The sequence below is a fragment of the Rhamphochromis sp. 'chilingali' genome (assembly GCF_963969265.1).
Source record: "Rhamphochromis sp. 'chilingali' genome assembly, chromosome: 13".
Taxonomy (NCBI): Eukaryota; Metazoa; Chordata; class Actinopteri; order Cichliformes; family Cichlidae; genus Rhamphochromis; species Rhamphochromis sp. 'chilingali'.
Window position 1 is genome coordinate 8,093,211 of NC_137940.1, and position 18,144 is coordinate 8,111,354.

Sequence of the window (18,144 nt, forward strand, 5' to 3'; positions counted from 1 at the left end):
TTTTAGAACACAATTTCCACAAAAAAACAAAACAACCTTTTTCACAATATTCTGATTCTTTAACCTGTACTAGGTGTATCCTAAATCACACTTGCACATGATTTGTATAATTCATATTTTTGTATAACTCTATGTTTTTGTAGAAAAAGACAACTCAATGAGTCTTATGTTTAAATAAAGGCTTTCATAATGACAATGTAACAGACAAATCATCTCTGATGAAATAGATTTATTGGTTTTGCAATTTTATAAAAGCGTGTGCAAAGATACAACATATTAAAATATTTCCATACAAACAAAACTAATGTTCCAAAAAAAGTTACAATACAAAGGTTCTAAGACACTGAGGTTTAATAAAGATTGGTCTTCTTCATTATCCGCAGGAACTCCTGCTCGTTGACCTCACCGTCCCCGTCTCGGTCTGCCTCGTCAATCATTTCCTGAAAGGATAATAAATGTGATGTAGCAAAGGGAAGGAAGTGAGAGCATCAAACTGGAACAATTCTCACACTGACTTCAGGTAACTTTGTGTTTCATGCATGGCATTTGACTGCAAAGGTTACCCAGGAAAACCCCACCTAAAATAATACAGTTACTACTATTTTACTGTGACATGTAAGAACATACCAACATTAGAGGAACTGGGAGATATGAGAAGAGAGACAATACGTTTGGTACTTATATAGAAATGTATTTATAGTGGTTCCTCTAAGTATGTATTGTTCTTTAAATAAAAAATTCTTGGCTTCTGGACATGTGGTATTACTTTACGGTTTGTACCACTTATACAATTTACTGTAGTAGAGGTACTACAATATTTTAAATATGAGGTAGCAAATTTAAAATCAGTCAAACCAGCAAAAGGATCCCACCTGACCCCTTCAGAATGAGCAACTTTTTTGTACTTTAGTATATTTAACAAAGCCAGCTGGGGTGGCTGTAGCTCAGGAGGTGCAGCAGGTCATCCACTAACTGGAAGGTTGGTGGTTTAGTCTGCAGGCCAAAGTATCCTTGTGCAAGATAATGAACAACAAGTTGCTCTCTGATGTGCTCATTGGAGTACGACTGTATGTGAATGTTAGACAGCAAGGACTTGTGTGTAGGAAAAAAGAGCTTGTATGAGTGTGTGTTTGAATGAGGCATATAAAGTAGAGTAGAAAAGCGATGCACCGGTTCATTTACATATAAAAATGTTAATCTTTACACTATGAATAGTTACTGCAGAGTGACTTGCAGGCTCTCAAAGTACTGAGCAGCAAAGCAGTACGAAAAGCTTTGTTCTTATTAATTCATTTCATTTTTCCCAGCATTACTGAGCCCTTATCAGTTTTTATGTAAAGGAGAAAACCATATTGTATTTTTCAGAACTGAAAAACGCTCTGTTAAAAATTAAATCAGTTTACACCCACTACAAATATCACAATCTAAATTCAAAATCTTGTTTTTGTTCAAGATGGGGTTTTTTTTCTCAAAACCCAACTTTTTGAACATCATTACCTCAGGAATCATTTTCAATAACCTGATAATACAAAATGCAATTTTTAAATGATTATATGTTTTTAATTTAATTAAGGGAAAAAAGCTATGTAAATTAACTGGTCCTACCACCCTTGGCAGTAGAAATTGCAATCAAGCATTCGAAATAACTAGACAATCAGCCTTTCACATCACTGTGGAGGAAGTCTGTCCTACCGTTCTTTGCAAAACTGTTTTAATTCAGCCATATGAACAGCCTGTTTAAGGTCATGCCAAAGCACCTTAATCAGTCGTGACTTGTGTTTTCTTTGTTGTTGTTTTTTAAGCCAATCAGAGGTGAACTTGCTGGTGTGTTTCAGATCATTGTCCTGCTGAATAACTTGAGTGTGCATACGTTCCTGGCATGAACTGATGGTCAGGCATTCTCCTTTAGGATTTTCAGGTAGAGAGCAGAACTCAAAGTTCCGTCAATTAAGTCAAGTTGACCAAAGCAGGCCCAGATGTTGCTACGATGTACTTTTTATAAAATGCTGTTTGTTTTATTGTAGATGTAGCGAGATTCAAGCCTTCCCAAAAAGTTCAACTTTTTGTGTCGTCAAGGTCTTGGAGATCAACAAGACATTTTTGGCAATTGTGAGAATAACCTTTATGTTCTTTTTGGTTAGAACTCACTCTTGGAACTTTCTTTAGATGTTGTTCTCGGTTCTTTGTGACCTTCTGGATGAGTCATCAATTCATGATTTAAAAAGGGGAGGGGGGATTACTTCTTCACACAGGGGCAGGTAGGGGCAAAACTGTAAGTACTCCAAAGTAATGAAGAATCTCTATACCTGCAGCTCTGCATCTGTGAGGTTTTCACCCAGCTCCTTGGCAACTCTCTTGAGATTTTTGAATGAGATTTTTCCCGTGCAGTCATCATCAAAGAGTCGGAAAGCCTTCAGTATTTCTTCTTTTGTGTCTTTTTCACTCTGTTCTCATCAAAAATGAATACACATATATATATATTACAAATTAAAAACATGCAAAATGTTCTTTTTTAAATTTTGCTCCAAATGCAGTCCAATATGAACATAATTTGCAGAATGTGTGTAGGAAATGAAGTGAAGCACATTTTACAAAGCACAGACATAAAGAGTGTGCATGCAGTATATTTTATAACTCTTGAATGGAAATATGTTTTGTAATGTAAAGAACAGGTGGCCACACTAAATGTTATCTATAGTTTTTTCAGTCTGAAGAAAACCTTTTTCTATGATCTACTGTTACTGTGCTATTTGTTTAGGACACAGGAAAGCCATAAAGGTGTTGGTGACTTTGCATGTACGGTGCCATGATGTATTTGCTCACTGTAGCAGGACCCATGCTAATCAGATGCCAATCAGGCACCTGATTGTCAACATCTGAGGTACCAGAAGCTCCAACAAGAGTCAAAAGCAGAACAAGCACTGGCAGAGATGATTTGGCAAGTTTTTCATGGGTCAACCCATAAATACACTAGCCTTACAAATGTGTCTGTGTGTGAGACAGGGAGGGGGGGAGAGAGAGAGAGAGAGATACTATATCTAGCAAATTCTTGCAATGTTTAGAATTGCTCCAAAACAACAGCTGTCGAAACAACACACAAATGCTTGATTTAGCCCCAACAGTTTTAAGGACAGTGCTATTTTCAGACAGTAAAACTTCCAACTTAACTGCAGAGAAGTTTTCTTGTTCCTTTCGGTAAAACACTCACCATTTTCAGTGTCATAATACTGAGAAAGTCACCAAAGTCAATCGTTCCAGAACCCTCTTTATCAATGTCTGCAATCATTTTCTTGATCTCTTCTTTCTTTGGTTCAAACCCCAGAGCTCTCATGGCAACCTGTGACACAGATAACAGTAAAGAAAACTGAAGCTGCTGCGGTGTTGTGACCGCGGTATGTTTTCCTTACTTAACTTTTATCACTACACATTTAACTAGAAAGCCAACCTTGAGCTCCTTCACGTCTATTGTTCCAGTTCCATCTGTGTCAAAGAGATCGAAAGCCTCTTTAATTTCTTGCTTTTGCTCCTCAGTCAGGTCGTGTTTTAAATCCGTCTTTTTCCTTTGGCTAGCCGAGGAAGTTGGTTTCCGGTAACTTGAAGCCTATGAAATACAATATTAATACATCACAAAAGCTACCTATTAAGTTACTAAGTTAACAGCAACGAGACTCGCGGTACATATCTTATTTTAGGTCATTATTGTGCTAACTAGCTTAAATGCTGTTCCGGGAGACCGAAGAGAATCAAGTTAAAACTAACGGCTTTTTATGGCAAATCTCACAGCTTCTTAAAATGTTCATTAAACATTCGTTTATAAAGCTACTTTACATAATTAAATAAATGCACACCATTTGAATAAATGATCCCGACGGGGAAACCTCTGTTTTGTTTGATGGTCTGATGTCAACAAATCAGGTAGCAACGACTGTGTAGTTTTTCTGTGAACAGACATCCGAGAGAGCCAATACAAATGATGAAAGCACGCTGACGAAACCTGATTAACCAATCACAAAAAATAGTAGGCGGGTTAAAACAGTTTCAGCCAATCATACGGACAGTTTGTTGTCGCCCAGCAACTAGGAAACAAAACGCATGCGCAGTGTTTAATCGGTTGAGATGGACCAGGCGTAATATAAATGCCTCGTACACTATTGAAATAAGGTAAAAGTATACTCATTGAGGATAGTAAAAAGTTTGTATTACAGCGTCATTTTGCAGAGTCATTTCTGGGGGGGGGTTTCTGCTCTTGGATTAAGGTACAGACACGGGCAGTTTTGAAGTAAACTTGTCTCTGGTTTGTTAGCTTAGCTTGTAAGCTGACTTGTAAGATGCTGAGTGAAGTGCAGGCATTGACAAAACTCGCTGCTAGTGTTGGAGGAATAATTAATACCCGTCAGTTTTTCATGAGTAGCAATGTTTTACCTCTAAAAAATATGTGGGTTGCACCCATTATATCTGTCAAATGTCAATATGCTGATTGCCATCTGTCTGCAAATACGATTTTCCATTTCGTAGTGCTTGGCTGTTAACTGCTTAAATCTTAAAAGACACGTGATGAGGGGGTGAAAGGCCTATGAACCGTTTGGTTTCCCTGGACAAAAAAGGAAAAAAACAAAATATCAAACTTGCCAAGCTGCTATTTTAATTGCTGTTATCAGAGTAAAACGAGTTTTGTTTTTGTTTTGTTTTTTGTTTAAAAAAAAAAAAGCCCACACTGACAGTGAAAACAGCTCAGTTGACAGTGATGACTTAGGTTAAGGCTTCTCTGCATAAAAATGATTGAAACCCTTAATTAACTAGATTAGAACTTTCTACAATATCTGTAAAGTTGAGACGTCATGCCATTAAACTAAGGAAAACAGTTGTTCCGGCTAGGTTAACCAGAGAGTTTACAATCAGTAAGCAATAGTACGGCTCCAAGCCGAGAAAGAGAATTACAGATGTGATGTTCACTTTGAACATGTTGATGGAGACATGTGGAGAAGGTCAAAACAGTTTCAGGCTGTCTTTGTAGCTCCAGAGAAAGCATACAATAGGCTGCCATGAGAGGAATTGTGGTACTGCATGAGGGAGTGAGTAGTGTTAGAGAAGTATCTGAGGCTGGTGTAGGACATTTATGAGGATAGTGATGAAGTTTGAAGTAGGAGTGACAGATGGGTTTACAGTGGGGGTGGGATTACATCAGGGATCTGCTCTGAGCCCATTCTTGTTCACAGTGGTGATGAACAGGTTGATAGATTAGGTCAGGCAGGAAAAGAGGAAGACAACATATAGGTTCATGGATGTAGTGAAGGAGGAGATGCAGTGGGTTGGTGTGACAGAGGTAGGGATAGGTAGAGATGGAGCCAGGTTATGTGCTATGGCGACCCCTGAAGGGAGCAGGCAAAAGAAGCAGTAGAAGATGGTCTATCATAAAAAAAAAAAGAAACAGCATAAAAACAAATAGGGCCATTTAAAAAAGCTATTCCCGCAATCCCCCCTCCCCCGCGTCCTTTTAGTTTCTTACAAATCTTTTATCATTTGAGGATTACAGTACCATACTTTATAATAAATTTGAATTTCCAGGAGGTGTGCTCTGTGTCAGATTGGTGACCTCTTCAGGGTGTACCTCACCTCTCACCCTATGGTAGCTGGGATCAGCTCTTGCCCTCTCGTGACTCAAATAAGGTTAAGCAGAAGAGAATGGATGGATAGAAAAGGAAATCTGAGGGCCTATACTTAGTTACTGTGCCTTGTGACTTATTACTTTAAAAACACAAATCATGTTTCCGAACTAAAGCAAATGTTTGTGAGGACTTTTTTTTTGTTTAGAAATGACCAAACTTAAAAATTTTCTTTTACAGTTCACAGTCCTCGAATGATGTTGGGAAGTACAATCATAAACCATCGACAACATATTGGACTGCAGAAACTGTTGGCGCTGGCAGGAATCTCACATTCCTCTTTGGGCCCTTGTATAAAGTACAAGTTTATCCAAGATGACAAGAGTGGGGAGTCTGCTCTTGTGTGCTCGTGTTTTCGCATTATTGAGACCATGGAGCTGACCTGTGCAGTGGGTCAGCTTGTTTATGAGACTATTCAAGCCCACCAGAAGGTCTACCATACAGGGTCGGGATGCCTGCTGTTCCTAGCGGGGGCCTGGAGCCGTGTTGCCCTGGACTGTCTTCAGAGAGGAATTTCAGTAGGGAACATAATCTCAGCAATGTCTGAAGGGATGGATGTATGTCTGGATGCTTGCAGGAAATGTGCCGTTTCAATTGATGGTCTGGGCGTGACATCGTTAGAGAGTTGTGCTGTGAAAGTGTCCAAGAAACCCATCAAATATTCATCGCCTGCATTGTGCAGCATGCAGGGAACAATAAAGTTTGACGTCAAGACTCTGACCGTCGGTGAACAGAGAAAAATAAAACTCAGCAGACATTTTTGTGAGATGAAGTCTGAAGATTTCTCCAAAGTATTGCTACAGTCTCCTCAGCCTAAGCTTCCTGACATTGTACACATTGCTGAGGGACTGAGTCATGGTTGTGATGATGCAATGAAACTTGTAGTCGAAGTTATTCAGATGCAGTCAAAAACTAATGAAGAAGATGTGAGCTATCCCATGTTTGACATTACTAAAGTGGTGACTTGTATGCTCCCTGGTTTACCAGAGGATCAGGGGTGCGTTGTATTTGGCTGTGTTGTTCTTTTATCTGCTGAACAGGCTACAGTCGCTCATCACTTAAAAGAACAACAACTGAAGGTTGTTCTCATAAATGGAGATTTATCACATTCTTACCGCCATCTTGGCTTTAACAGGCCGACAGGTATGCACCGTGTGAGGGATCATATAGATTTTTCGAGTTCAAGCAAAGAGGACGAATGGGTGGAACGGACTGTGACACATCTGTTGAACCTGGAAGTGAACCTGATACTAATCCATGGGCACGCTTGTGAAAAAGCGATTCAGCACTGTTTTAGGCATCGTATACTTGTAGTGGAAAATGTGAAGGCTTCTGTTTTGAAGACATTTGCCAGCTTGTCTGGAGTTGTTCCGGTAACCTTTGCTGCGCAACTGAGCAAGCAAAATGTTGGCACTGGGGCAAAGGTTGCAATATGGAAAGACCTCAGTAGCCACGAGAAGTACTCCCTGGCTGTGAATATCTCAACTGGCAGCAACAGCGGGCTAGTTACAGTAATCCTTACAAGCTCTATACATGGAAAGCTTCAGGCCCTGGAGGACCAGTTTTGGGCCTGTGCTTATCGCTTACACTATGCACTAAAAGACAGAGCTCTTCTACCAGGGGCGTGTGGGACAGAAATGCTTTGCATTCATCACCTACAAAAGCGAGTGGAGTATCATGTCATGTGTCACAGAGAAAAGAACGGTGAGAGAGGAACCAACCACTACAGGCGTGTAGTGTTGGACCTCATGGCAGATGGTTTAATAGATTACATATCCACTGTAATGGTTAACACTGGAAGAATTTCAAAAGTCAAAGCTAGGACTGAGGTGTGCCAACAACTGCAGGACTATCTAGGCAATGCTGCAAAGTCCCCACAACTTTTCTTAAACAGTGAAAATCAGGATAATGAAGTCTTCACAGCACCAAAACCCAATGAAGCACGAGCAGTGGAAATCTATGATAATCTGAGCGTGAAACAGGAAGCATGGAGGAAAGCCTTAGATCTTGTTTTCTTGGTTTTACAGACGGATGCAGAGATTATCACAGGCGTAGACCAAAAAACTGAGATTGCCGAGAACAGTCTCTTGCTGTTGTGATGTTCATGTAGAATATTCAGGCAAAAGATTTCACTCTACAAGACAAACTGTTTTTTTCTTCCTAAACAAAGTGATTTGTAAAATATGCTGTAAATAATACAGTGAAGGGCTTTTGAAAAATGTTATTACCTATTTTCTGCCACAAGGGGGAGACATCCTCTTTCTGAATGTCTTCAGAATTCTTTCTAAAACTTATATTAAAAAAATAATAAATAATAAAGTTATGTTGAATAACCAAGAAATGTAGTTTTTCTTATTTTTAATTAACTTGGTCTTGTGTCCTCTGTCATTATGATTCTCTATTCTCCCTGGAAATTCCCTTAAACATTACTTTTATTTTATAATAAAACAATCATGACTAACCTGATCTAGGTTATACATATCCTTGAACACATGTTGACTTCGCACACATTTCAGGCCGGGAAAAATACTGCTACATATCCAAACCCACAATTAGATTTCCTGCTCGAGGGCTGAATTTTGTTGTGCTTCTTTGTCTTCGAACACTTGCTTAATGATATTTGCCTAAGCTTCATTAAGTGTCTCCAGTTTGGCTAGTACTGCTCACATTGAATGCTGACACTGCTTCTGTGCCAGGTGCGGCTCTTTTATGACTTTCTGTGTCATAACTGGCATGGTTGATGCAGAAGGAACACCTCCAGACAGAGTAAATGTTTTGGGTTAAGTCTTACTAGTGTCTGTGCTTTAAAATACATTTTCAGAGGTGATGTCAGTTATTCGAATCCTGGAAATCTTTCATTAACACTTTCCATCCTACATAATCACCTAAAGGTCACATAAATATTTTGAAAGTCTGCAGTTTGGGCAGCTTTTAGAGTACTTATACATATATAGAAATTTGTAATAGGCTATTTATACAATACCTATATTAAGATAAGTAAAAATGATTACGACTTGGAAAATTCAAGAACTGCTCCCAATGCACTGTTCAATTTGGTTGGTGTCTTGAAAAATTTCCCTTTTTTGCATGTTGTGTTTTAGAGGTGACAGTTTCAATGACTTGCGTGGTCTTCCATTTCCTCTGAGGTCACAGAGAGCAAAGCTCATTACACCCTAAAAATAGTTCAGTGAAATAAAAGTGTTACAAAGGTTTTACGGTGGAGACGGAATAGTCTTGACTCAGACATCATTCAGTGTTGTTGCAGCATTGAGAGGGGAGGGCATGACATAACGTAACACACACAACACTGGGGAGGAAGGTTGGAACGCCAAAACTGGTGACACATCCGAGAGTTCAGGGTGAGTCCACCTCCTTTCTGTCTGCACGAATCACTTAACAAGGGCTCTCTGAGAGATGATTCAGATAGATGGAGTATTTATTCTGGGCAATGACAAGTAGGAAATGAAAAAACTTTAAATATAAAATTATGAGGAGAAAGGCCAGCTGAGGCATTTTTTAAATATAGTTGAACATTTTTTTAAAAAGTGTGTCACAAGTTTTCTCAGAAGAGTGGCTGGCATTTCTCTTAGAGATAGGGTGAGGAGTTCGGCCATCCTATTGTAAGCTGCTGATTACAGCCTCGCAACAAGCGTGCCAAATGAGCAATTCTTTATGCCACTGAAGTAAATGAACTGAAGCTGAATGTTGATCATCTTGCTACAAACCTTCGCTCTGAGCATTCATGTGGATATTCTCTGGCATATATCATATTCTCATATCATATATCAGAGCTTCCCTCACCCTCAGTGGCAATGACACCCCCTGACAGCAGCAGACTCCCAGCAGGATATAGTAGGATACTGAACTCTGCCACACCACAAAATTGTTCAAGAGCAGTTTGAAACATAAAAAAATAGCCCAACATGCTAATCCTGCCTATAGGCGCTGCAGATCCCATCTAATAAAGCTTCCATAGAATAAACTGGAAAAGCCTGATTCATGGAGGCCCCATGCCATAACCCACAATCCTGAAAGAACTGTAGCCAGTGTCCTGTGCCAAACCATGGATTATATGCCAGATACTACAAGACACCGCAGTGGTACTGTGTCCTTGCTATGATGGATGGGAGCTGTTTTGTGCCAACGTGATATCTGGCTGGTTTTTATTTTATGACTGATCAGTGTATCCATATGTCATCATTGTACCTCTCATATATTTACCTTTTCCCAGTGAAAAGATATTTAAATAAGTATTCAGGATTGTGACAAATGCTGATTTGAAAATTCCTATATGGGCAGCAATAGTTAAGGTAGAAGGTTGGTGGATCCCTGATATGGATCCCTGATGCCAAAGCATCCAAGGGCAAGATGATAAAACCCGACTTGCATCTGTGTGTGTGTGAATGTTAGAAAACACACAGGTATAGATAAGGCATTATATAAGTACTAGTCAATTTACATCCTTACTAGTCCCCTGGCTGTGCTGTGTATGTAGAAATGTAAAAGTGTAAAGCCTGAAGACTGAGCTTATACTTGAGGTAAGGTGAGGTCAATGTTATAACTGTTATGTCATTACTTTATCTGTACAGTACTATACAGGTATAAATGTGTATCACTAATAATATTTGGTAGATATTTTTTTCACTGCATGTGTATATAATATGTGCATTTAGCCGATACTGTCGAACAAAAACTTTTTGTTAGCATGATGTCAACCAGGAGCACAGCTGACTTTCTACTGGTCCCACACAAGCTTCAGATGTGGTAACGTTTGCCCAGAAGCCCAGAACAGTAAGTGCCTATTTTGACAAATGCATGACCTCCTCCTGGATAAATAACTTTCATCACTCATCATCCAGGCAGCTGGTTTGGAGAAAATTGAGAATAGCAATTAAAATAACTGGCTCGTGACGGTTTCTTTTTCATCTACTGGCATTTCTACTTTACATTGTTATTTTTTTCACTTATGAATAGCACTTACTGAATCACTACCAAGATGCCTCTGTTGGCTTTCTTATTATGTCCCTCTTTTCCTGCTCTTGAACAGACTGGATGAATGAAAACACTGGTTCTGTTCACATGGTTGCTGTGGTTCTTGGCTCTCCGAAGGGTCTCAGAGTCCAAATTGCACGTCCCCCTTCTTTGCCCTCCTCTCCTTTCCCGACTTCTGCTGGGTTGGTTAAATCAGTGAGCATTAGTGGGCGTGAGCATGTGTGTGTGTGTGCTGGTGCTCCTAGGGCGCATGCGAACTGAGGCCCAAAGGGGAAAGCCTTCCACACAGATCTAAGCCAGCTGCCCTGCTCTAAACACTCCATTGCAAGAAGAGTAGAAGAAAGAAGCGACCTGCATGCATCCCCCCTACCAGTGTGCTCAAAGTACACTGGCAAAGCAGCTGCCAGCTCTACAAACGGCAGACAAGCGTCTACAAATTGTAGATTTCGATCTTGCATAGGAGTCCGTAGAAGTGTTACTGCTTCAAATTCTCAGGACTCAAAGGGCACTTGCTGCCCTGAGAGGGGGGCCTTTCAAGCAAGCTGACCTCTGAGGTTAAGCAGAATCAGTTTGTGTGGAGGAGGGTAAGAGGGTACAGGCAGCAGTTAGCAGGAGGTGAGAGGCCACGGTGAACTGCTGCACTTCTCAAGAAGGAGACGACGTCCCTAACCCTGATGGCCACGGGAGGAATCACAACACTTCCCGCTACACCTGAAGACGGCGGCAGCAGCGGTTTTCCTCCTGGGAACTTCAAGGACCCTAAAAGGCTGTACTGTAAAAATGGTGGCTTCTTCTTGAGGATAAAATCTGATGGAGGAGTGGATGGAATACGAGAGAAAAACGACCCCCACAGTAAGTTCTTCCAGTCTCCTTCTTTTCACTTTACACAGTACACAGCACTTCTTGATTTTCTGTTTTTAACATGCAACAGAGAAGAAAGAGCAAAGCAAAAAATTAAATATCGTGGATAAATAATAGGGGGATTATGTGAATTTTCCATTTGAATTATGATTATTCTCCACTTGCGAACACTAAGAACCAAATGTGTGTAGGTCACCTTCTGGAAAGTATAATAACCTCAGTACTAAAGAGTCACGCCTCAGTTTTTATTCATCAGTGGGACTTCTGATGGAACGTGCTTAATGTTTTTAGTGCTCCAAATGAAGATCACCATGCTGAGTCACACTGTTAACTGTATATTTTACGTCACAAAAGACAGCAAATCTGAGAGTTCCTGCGTCTTTGAGGCTGATGAAGTTATTATAAAAACCTGTTAAAAAATTTTCTTACCCTCAGACCAGTCATCTGTGCCGACATTGAATTAATATTTATTCTGAGCGCCCCCTTTTTTAAGAAAGGGTAAACATTAACGTGATTACGTTAATGGACAACTGTAGCATTCCTCAGTGCGTCACTGTCACTGATTAAATGTGCCCTAAGCTTTTGTAAATAGGAGGGGAGGAGAGGAACATGAAATTTGGATTTTTCCTTGGAAAACACATGCTTGGATGCTTGGAAGTGTATTGCACAAGGTACAGTGTGACATTTCAAACAAATGCCTGATGCCAGTTCAAGGAGTGAGAGGCTATTTATAGGATACCGGTAATTCAATTGCGTTTAATTATACTTCATTATAAGTGTTTATGAAATATCCGGAGAGATTCATCTTGTAGACGACATGAGAAAGTTTAAGGAAGGAATATATTCACACTTCGTCATACAACGGCCATTAGTATTAATCGTTTAGCTTTTTACCAAAATAGTTCTTAAGAGTTATTATGACTTGAGCTGTGCTTCCTCAATGGCCCTTTTGTTAAGGGTCGGATAGAGTTGCCAGCTTCTACAGACAAACCTGCCAGTAAGAATAGGAAATGTTATGAAAAATGTTGCCTAATATATCCTAGGGTCCTCGAGTAGAATTTCCATGCTAATGTAGATGGGACTCTTCTCCATCCGTTTGTGTTTTGTGTAAGAGACTTTTGATCCAAGAACCTTGGGGTCAATTCTGATACAAACTGGACACAACAGGAGACCCCAGAGCACACTTTACAGAAGCGGGGATCAGGTTCCCACCATTCACAAAAATTTCAGCACATAATCTATCCAAGGAACATCGAACACACCACAGTACATTCAGACCAATTGCTATTTTTTTTTTTGCCTCTTTGATCTGTAACATGAATCACCCAAACAGCTAGCTTAATGATAGACAGATGTGTGTCTACCCTTAATGGGGACTCATTCTAAAGAGATCCCCTATTCACCTCAAGGGGCCCCTGGATTCTTTTTGATTGCTGAGCATATATTGGATGAAGAAAAACAATGTCTCTTTTTTAAAAAGGGAAATAAAAAAATAAATCATTTAAGATCATGAATAAGCAATCTTACAGCCTGCAGGTACTATGTAATGCCATTCTGTGTTTTTTGGTAATTAGACTTAACTATTTGTGCTAATAATAATGTTTCATTCATTCATGGCACATGCATCAGTCAGTGCCATGAATACAGAGGAAACCACAGCAACAAATCATTTGCCAGCAACTGAGGAAGCAGGACCTGATGTTTGGATGTAATGCTTGAAAGATGTTAAACGCAGCATAATTAGACTCATTGTCTTCATTTAAAATGCAAATAAAAAATGGGGAAAAGAATATATACATATTACTGAATTTATCAGGTAAAAAATGTTATGAGTTTAAAAAAAACTACATTTGAGTTTAAGGCTTGCGCTTTTAAGTAAGACAGAGACTTCACTGGCCCAAAACTTTAGTATTTGATAGAGAAAACTGGCATACAAAATATGACTTTATGCATTGTTTTAAAGTAACTGTCTGTTTTTACAGGATTCATAAGTTATGTCACAGGAATTGTTTGATTTTGTGGTGGTTTGATTTTGTACCGCTTACCTGTATGGTCCAGAGGCAAAGAAACAAAACCCAAATATGAGAGCATGCCAGGTATTTGGCATACTTGCCTGACTCTTAGTTCTCTCAGCGGTGATTTTCCCAGTGGCATGTCCCTGTTTTGGCACATAAGCTCCCTTAAGGAAAGGAAAGTAAGAAAGTTAAAATGTCTACTAGTATAAGAGTCAGATATTTTGTCAGGAAAATCTTGCAACTTAAAGCTCATTGACTTTAAACATAACCTTGTCACATGGTTCAAATGGTGTGTGGGCTTGTTTATGAGAAAAAGGAAACCTTTAATCAAGGTTTCCTTTTTCTTAATTGTTTGTTAATTTAACAGCATTTTCGTTCCTCTGTTTTATGCCTCTTGTCTTTTTGCTCGTTGCAGTTCAAATGTTGAAATGCACCTGCAGCTGTTTCTCTAACAGCTCACTGTTACACTTGCTGTGATTTAATGAAGAAATTCATTTTTTTTTAAAGTCAGCAGTCACTTTTACACTTTGATTAAACGTCCCATCATTAAACAACAACTTGCTCTCTGTCTCTGCTAATTCATCTTCAGTAAAGCTTCAACTCCAGGCAACCTCAGTGGGAGAAGTGGTCATCAAAGGGATTTGTGCAAACCGATATCTGGCAATGAACAGAGACGGACGACTGTTTGGAGTGGTGAGTGACTTGGATCGGTCTTTCCATCAACAAAGCTTGTGCTGTTTCTGTTCCATAAAGGATTTTGCTAATCTGTATGAAACAGACTTGATTAAACTCACAGCTCTGTGACAAGAAGCATTAAGGTTGCAGTGTTTTGGAAACCAAATATTTTCCAGTACTGTGACAAGAAATCCTCCCATTCTAAAAATAATTAAGTTTATAGCCTCTCGCACTGGACTCATCAGAACATTCAAATTATAATAGTAGACCACTGTCGTGTGTGTGTGTGTGTGTGTGTGTGTGTGTGTGTGTGTGTGTGTGTGTGTGTGTGTGGCTGGCAGTTAGCGGACCCAAATTGCAGACTCAGAGATAAATTCAGAACTCACACAGCTTTATTGCTGGAGTTCGGGAAACTAAACACAAACAACAGAAAACTCGTCTAAACTGAACTTTAGAACTTACATGACTAAGTAAACAGGACGCGTACACACAAGGAGGGGATGATAATACACAAGATAATGAGAGGATGGGTGACAGGTGGAAACGCAGCTGGAACAAACTAGATATAATGAGAGAGAGGAAGCAAAGCTGAACATAAGGCACGTGACACAATGACTATCAAAATAAAACAGACAGAGACCAGACAAGGAAGACACAGAACGAGGGCGAGATAGCAGAGAACACAGGAACCAGATAGACACACGACTGGGAAAACAGGCAAATGAACATGGAGGCAAAACAGACTTCCCAGGGAGACACAAATAACTAACACAAGAAACTAGATACTAGAGGACGTGGAACACAGAGGGAAGACTAAGACAGACTAAACATGAAATGGAACTAAATTAAACAAAATTAAGGGACAGAGAACTCAGAAATATAAGGAGAAAAGACATAATATTAAACAACAATTCAAGGCAAGCACAAACTACTGGGTCACAAAGCCGGGACAATGACAGACCACAGTTACGCACAACTGACAAGATGCATCAATCAATGCAATCAATAAGCAAAAGACATAAACTGCACACATTTAAATAAGTCATCTCTGCCAAATCTTCCAAAACAATATATGAAAGTTTCCTTTTTTGTAACAAAAAAACAAAAAAAACCCATACAAATAGTTTTAGTGATGCACTAATATACTGAGTATTTATCCAGCAGTGTGGATACCTGCATGTGAGTAGTTAATAATTATTATTAATAATTGGGAATTATTATAACTGCAGGCTTTTATTAAAAATACTTAAATTATTAAGCATTTTGGGTCTGAAAGACTGAAAATTGAACAGTACTTATTTTTTTAATAAAAAAAGACATTATTATTATTATTATTTTATTATTATTATTATTATTATTATTAATAATAATAATAATAATAATAATAATAATAATAATAATAATAATAATAATAATATTGGAAATACATAATAAAAGCAACAAAAAATTGCAGAAGTTTTTTTTTAGAACAAATGAGAACCAGTGATTTTACTTTGTTGACTGTTGATGCATATTAAAATAAATAAATAAATAATGATAATTTAATCTAATTAAAGATATGCTGCCTTGCATTACTTGTATTTAGTCTTGGAATGATTCCTAACTGCACTTTTCCCTGTTACTAAGCTATTATAGTTTCAGCGTTGCTGTGAGTAAACCACTCCAGTTTCATGCCAATGCTGGTCTGTTGCCACAGTTGTTGCTGTTTATTGTGGAAGTGTGAACTGTTGGTGACTGATGTGGTTTGGTGGTTGTGAAGGCTCGTATAAAATCCATGTCATTTGCAAAAGGCATCTCCTCCTAATGAGAAGCTACAGCAGCAGAATGCCACCCAAGGCATCGCTCTGCTCAATAAAAGACCCACGTGATGGTCTCTGCACTACCGTTTGCTTCCAAGAGATTGTGAAAGCAGTCGTTGTCAAGCAAATTAGAATTCACTGACGCTGATGTAACACTTTGTCTGGAAAGTGCCAAATCTAGCTTTGGAGTTGGGTCATCTAGAAAGAGAGGGGATCTTGATAGATTTGTTTTGAATCATATGATCAACAAATACTGCCTATTTCACAAATATATACATTAATAGATATATGCCCTGACTGGTTAATTCAGTAGGTGCATCTGTTCCACTGCTCATTAATGCGTATAACTAATCATCCAGCAGCAAATCAGTGCATTTAGGCACATAGACATGGTTAGATGACCTGCTGAAGTTCAAACTGACCATCAGATTGGAATAGAAAGGTAATTTAAGTGACTTTGAAGGCTGCGTTATTGTTTGTGCCAGACAGGCTGGTCTGAATATTTACCACATTGAGGGTTTAAAAAGGTGACAAAATATCCAGTAGCAGCAGTTTGCTGCTTCAAAAATGCCTCGTTGATGCCAGAGATCACAGGAAGATGGCCAGACAGCTCTCAGCTGATGGGAAAGCAACAACGATTCAAATAACCACTTGTTATAACAAAGGTATGCAGAAGAGCATCTCTGAACGACCACACAGGTGTCACTTTTGTCAGCTACGAATGTGCCTTGTTTTAATATTCTTTGATCTACAAACATTTCCACGAACACATTTTTAGGACCAAAGTCATTTTATTATTGGGAGTTTTGCACAGTGAATTAAACCAGGTAGACTGAGTTGTTGTTCCAGAAAATGTCTTCTGACTAATAGCAGCACAGTCACAGTCAAATAAAAACAGAAACTAAACAAAAGGGTTTAGTTGGACCGAGCATAGGGAGTCAATGCCCAGCATGATTTTGGCCAGACGTTTTCTACAAAGGACAAATCTAAGAAAGAATCTTGGGTAAAAATAGATGGACAACAACGTGGCAACACAAGAATCATACCATTTACTTTAAAGATTGTCATCTTTAGCATTCTCCAATAAGATTCCTATAAGAGTCCTGTTAATTTCAAGTTTCTCTTTGACTGACATCATGACTTGTTTATTTTTAGTGAGGTTCAACTACGGCACACATTGTCCTTATATTCATGGAAAGGTATGACTGTCTTTATTAAATAAGTGGGTTTATTACCACAAATCACAGAGTAAATAAACAACAGTCAAAATAAAGGTTGCATTTAGTTACAAAGTTATTTTAGGTGGAAACTTAATTACAGAATATATTAAACAATCATATTTCATTAAATCAATTATATTAAAGTAAACATTTTCACTCAAAATTCCTATATATATGTATGTATATACAAAATAAAGGATGTGATGAAATGCCACTGTAAGTAACAAGATGCCCCTTAGATTGATTTTTATACAGAAATCCTGTTTAAGCAGAGGATACTGATAAGGCTACTCAGCAAACAGAGTATCTTAAACTATATTACAAACTAGTGTCACAGTCTTCTTAGGTTCTTAGCTCGTGAGTTGATCTAAGTTTACTAGGTGGCACTGTGTCCCAGTAGCTTTCTAATCTGCAGCCCCTGAAATTATACCTAAGCGGCACAGTTAAATCCACTGCAGACAGCATAACAGTTATATTTTATTTGCATTATTCTTCTGTGTCTTTCTCTACAGAGAAGAGCAACAGATGAGTGCTACTTCTTAGAGCGGCTCGAGAGCAACAACTACAACACCTACCGCTCCAGGAAGTACCCAAACATGTACGTGGCGCTGAAGCGGACTGGCCAGTACAAGTCTGGAAGCAAAACTGGACCGGGTCAAAAGGCAATTCTCTTTCTCCCAATGTCTGCTAAATGCTAATCTGGGCTCAGAGTGAGAGATACTGATGTCTGAATGAAAAGATGTGACGGCAATGAAGCAAGCCATCAGCATTGCCCAAAATAGCTGTGAAGCTTTACTGTTAGATCCTAACAGTTATTATTTTATCATAAACATGTCTGCAATTATTCAGCTTCACTTTAAAATTAGCACCATATAGTCATACCTTTTATTATATTTTAATATTATTATTACTATTATTA

General features: G+C 38.8%; 3 protein-coding genes across 3 annotated transcripts; 2 read left to right on the forward strand and 1 right to left on the reverse strand.

Annotated features, from left to right (window-relative positions):
- Nucleotides 1-214: 214 nt before the first annotated feature.
- cetn4 (centrin 4) lies at nt 215-3,966 on the reverse strand. Its single transcript, XM_080900979.1, has 5 exons — nt 3,849-3,966; nt 3,446-3,601; nt 3,209-3,337; nt 2,307-2,444; nt 215-440 (listed from the first exon to the last, which is right to left on the reverse strand). The coding sequence occupies exons 1-5, from the start codon at nt 3,849-3,851 to the stop codon at nt 351-353; spliced, it is 516 nt and encodes a 171-aa protein (XP_080757105.1). The 5' UTR covers nt 3,852-3,966; the 3' UTR covers nt 215-350.
- Nucleotides 3,967-4,105: 139 nt separating this feature from the next.
- On the forward strand, nt 4,106-8,064 carry bbs12 (Bardet-Biedl syndrome 12). Its single transcript, XM_080901728.1, has 2 exons — nt 4,106-4,161; nt 5,844-8,064. The coding sequence occupies exon 2, from the start codon at nt 5,858-5,860 to the stop codon at nt 7,760-7,762; it is 1,905 nt and encodes a 634-aa protein (XP_080757854.1). The 5' UTR covers nt 4,106-4,161; nt 5,844-5,857; the 3' UTR covers nt 7,763-8,064.
- Nucleotides 8,065-10,717: 2,653 nt separating this feature from the next.
- fgf2 (fibroblast growth factor 2) lies at nt 10,718-17,925 on the forward strand. Its single transcript, XM_080901730.1, has 3 exons — nt 10,718-11,507; nt 14,121-14,224; nt 17,738-17,925. The coding sequence occupies exons 1-3, from the start codon at nt 11,330-11,332 to the stop codon at nt 17,921-17,923; spliced, it is 468 nt and encodes a 155-aa protein (XP_080757856.1). The 5' UTR covers nt 10,718-11,329; the 3' UTR covers nt 17,924-17,925.
- The last annotated feature ends 219 nt before the right edge of the window (nt 17,926-18,144 follow it).

What these genes read in the sequence shown, in the direction of transcription:
- fgf2 (XM_080901730.1), top strand. Translation starts at nt 11,330, where the DNA reads ATGGCCACGGGAGGAATCACAACACTTCCCGCTACACCTGAAGACGGC. An exon ending in AGAGAAAAACGACCCCCACA is followed by an intron (nt 11,508 to 14,120) that starts GTAAGTTCTTCC and finishes ATTCATCTTCAG; the next exon opens with TAAAGCTTCAACTCCAGGCA. An exon ending in ACGGACGACTGTTTGGAGTG is followed by an intron (nt 14,225 to 17,737) that starts GTGAGTGACTTG and finishes CTTTCTCTACAG; the next exon opens with AGAAGAGCAACAGATGAGTG.
- cetn4 (XM_080900979.1), bottom strand. An exon ending in GTATTATGACACTGAAAATG is followed by an intron (nt 2,445 to 3,208) that starts GTGAGTGTTTTA and finishes TGATGAGAACAG; the next exon opens with AGTGAAAAAGACACAAAAGA. An exon ending in TCACAGATGCAGAGCTGCAG is followed by an intron (nt 441 to 2,306) that starts GTATAGAGATTC and finishes TTATCCTTTCAG; the next exon opens with GAAATGATTGACGAGGCAGA.
- bbs12 (XM_080901728.1), top strand. Translation starts at nt 5,858, where the DNA reads ATGATGTTGGGAAGTACAATCATAAACCATCGACAACATATTGGACTG.